The sequence below is a fragment of the Alligator sinensis genome, unplaced genomic scaffold (assembly GCF_000455745.1).
Source record: "Alligator sinensis unplaced genomic scaffold, ASM45574v1 scaffold983_1, whole genome shotgun sequence".
NCBI classification, from domain to species: Eukaryota; Metazoa; Chordata; order Crocodylia; family Alligatoridae; genus Alligator; species Alligator sinensis.
In genome coordinates, this window is record NW_005842015.1 from 1392567 (window position 1) to 1393395 (window position 829).

General features: G+C 53.7%; 1 protein-coding gene across 1 annotated transcript in view; it reads left to right on the top strand.

The window, feature by feature from the left end:
* The first annotated feature begins 619 nt into the window (after positions 1-619).
* Positions 620-829, top strand: part of LOC102368783 (tumor necrosis factor receptor superfamily member 6-like) — a 23943-nt gene continuing 23733 nt past the window's right edge. The window contains exon 1 of the mRNA XM_025202137.1: positions 620-826. Within this exon, the coding sequence (XP_025057922.1) occupies positions 773-826 (54 nt within the window). The 5' untranslated portion in view covers positions 620-772. The remainder of the gene's footprint in view (positions 827-829) is intronic.

The following is an 829-nucleotide window of genomic DNA, read 5'->3' on the forward strand; positions in this document are numbered from 1 at the left end:
GCACGAGCGCATGAATGTGGGGTTTTGGGGTGGGTCTAAGGTTTTATGTGTGTTCTGAGCTGGTGTATATATGTAACTGCCTATATATACACACACATAGAGAGAGAGAGAGAGAGAGAAAGATCTATATGTATCTATATCAGAGGTGGACAGAGGGCCTCTTATTGAGTTTTAGCAAGCCATCGAGGGCCACATGACAGGCAGCCCAGGGCAGATAAATATTAATTTTCTAACATTTTTAGGGGCCCCGCAATCGCAATCGCATTTTGTCCACCCCAATCTATATATCTAGATATATACCTAGATATATCTATCTATATCTAGATGTGTATTTTTTTTTCAGACAGGTGTCCAGGTTGGAGCCGCGTTGCTCTAGAGGCACAAGGAACCACAACTCGTGGCAGAGGTGACAGCTTTTATTAGACCAAGCAGTTTTTTTCAACAACAAAAAATTCTTTTCGGTAGTCTAATAAAAGCTGTCACCTCTGCCACAAGTTCTGCGGGACTTTCAGGCGAGAAGGTGCTGAGAGCAAGCCACAAAGCCAGTTGAAACCCTCGGAGGCCGCCTCGGGTGTTGCAGGGGCTGCCTCCAAAACGCGGGCACCTTTGAGCAGTGCGAGTACTGCGGCCGGGCCATCGCACGAGGGTGAGGTGCCGGCACGCGCAGGGTGACGTCGCGCCCACGGGCGGGAAGGAGGCGGGCTGCGGGCGGGGCTGCCCCCGCTTGCGGCCAGGCTGAGCCGGTGTAGAGCGGTCCGTGCTCGGCGCTGCCATGCCTGCCGGTGCGCGCGTCCCGCGGCTGCTAGCGCTCTTGTTGCTGGGGGCGGTG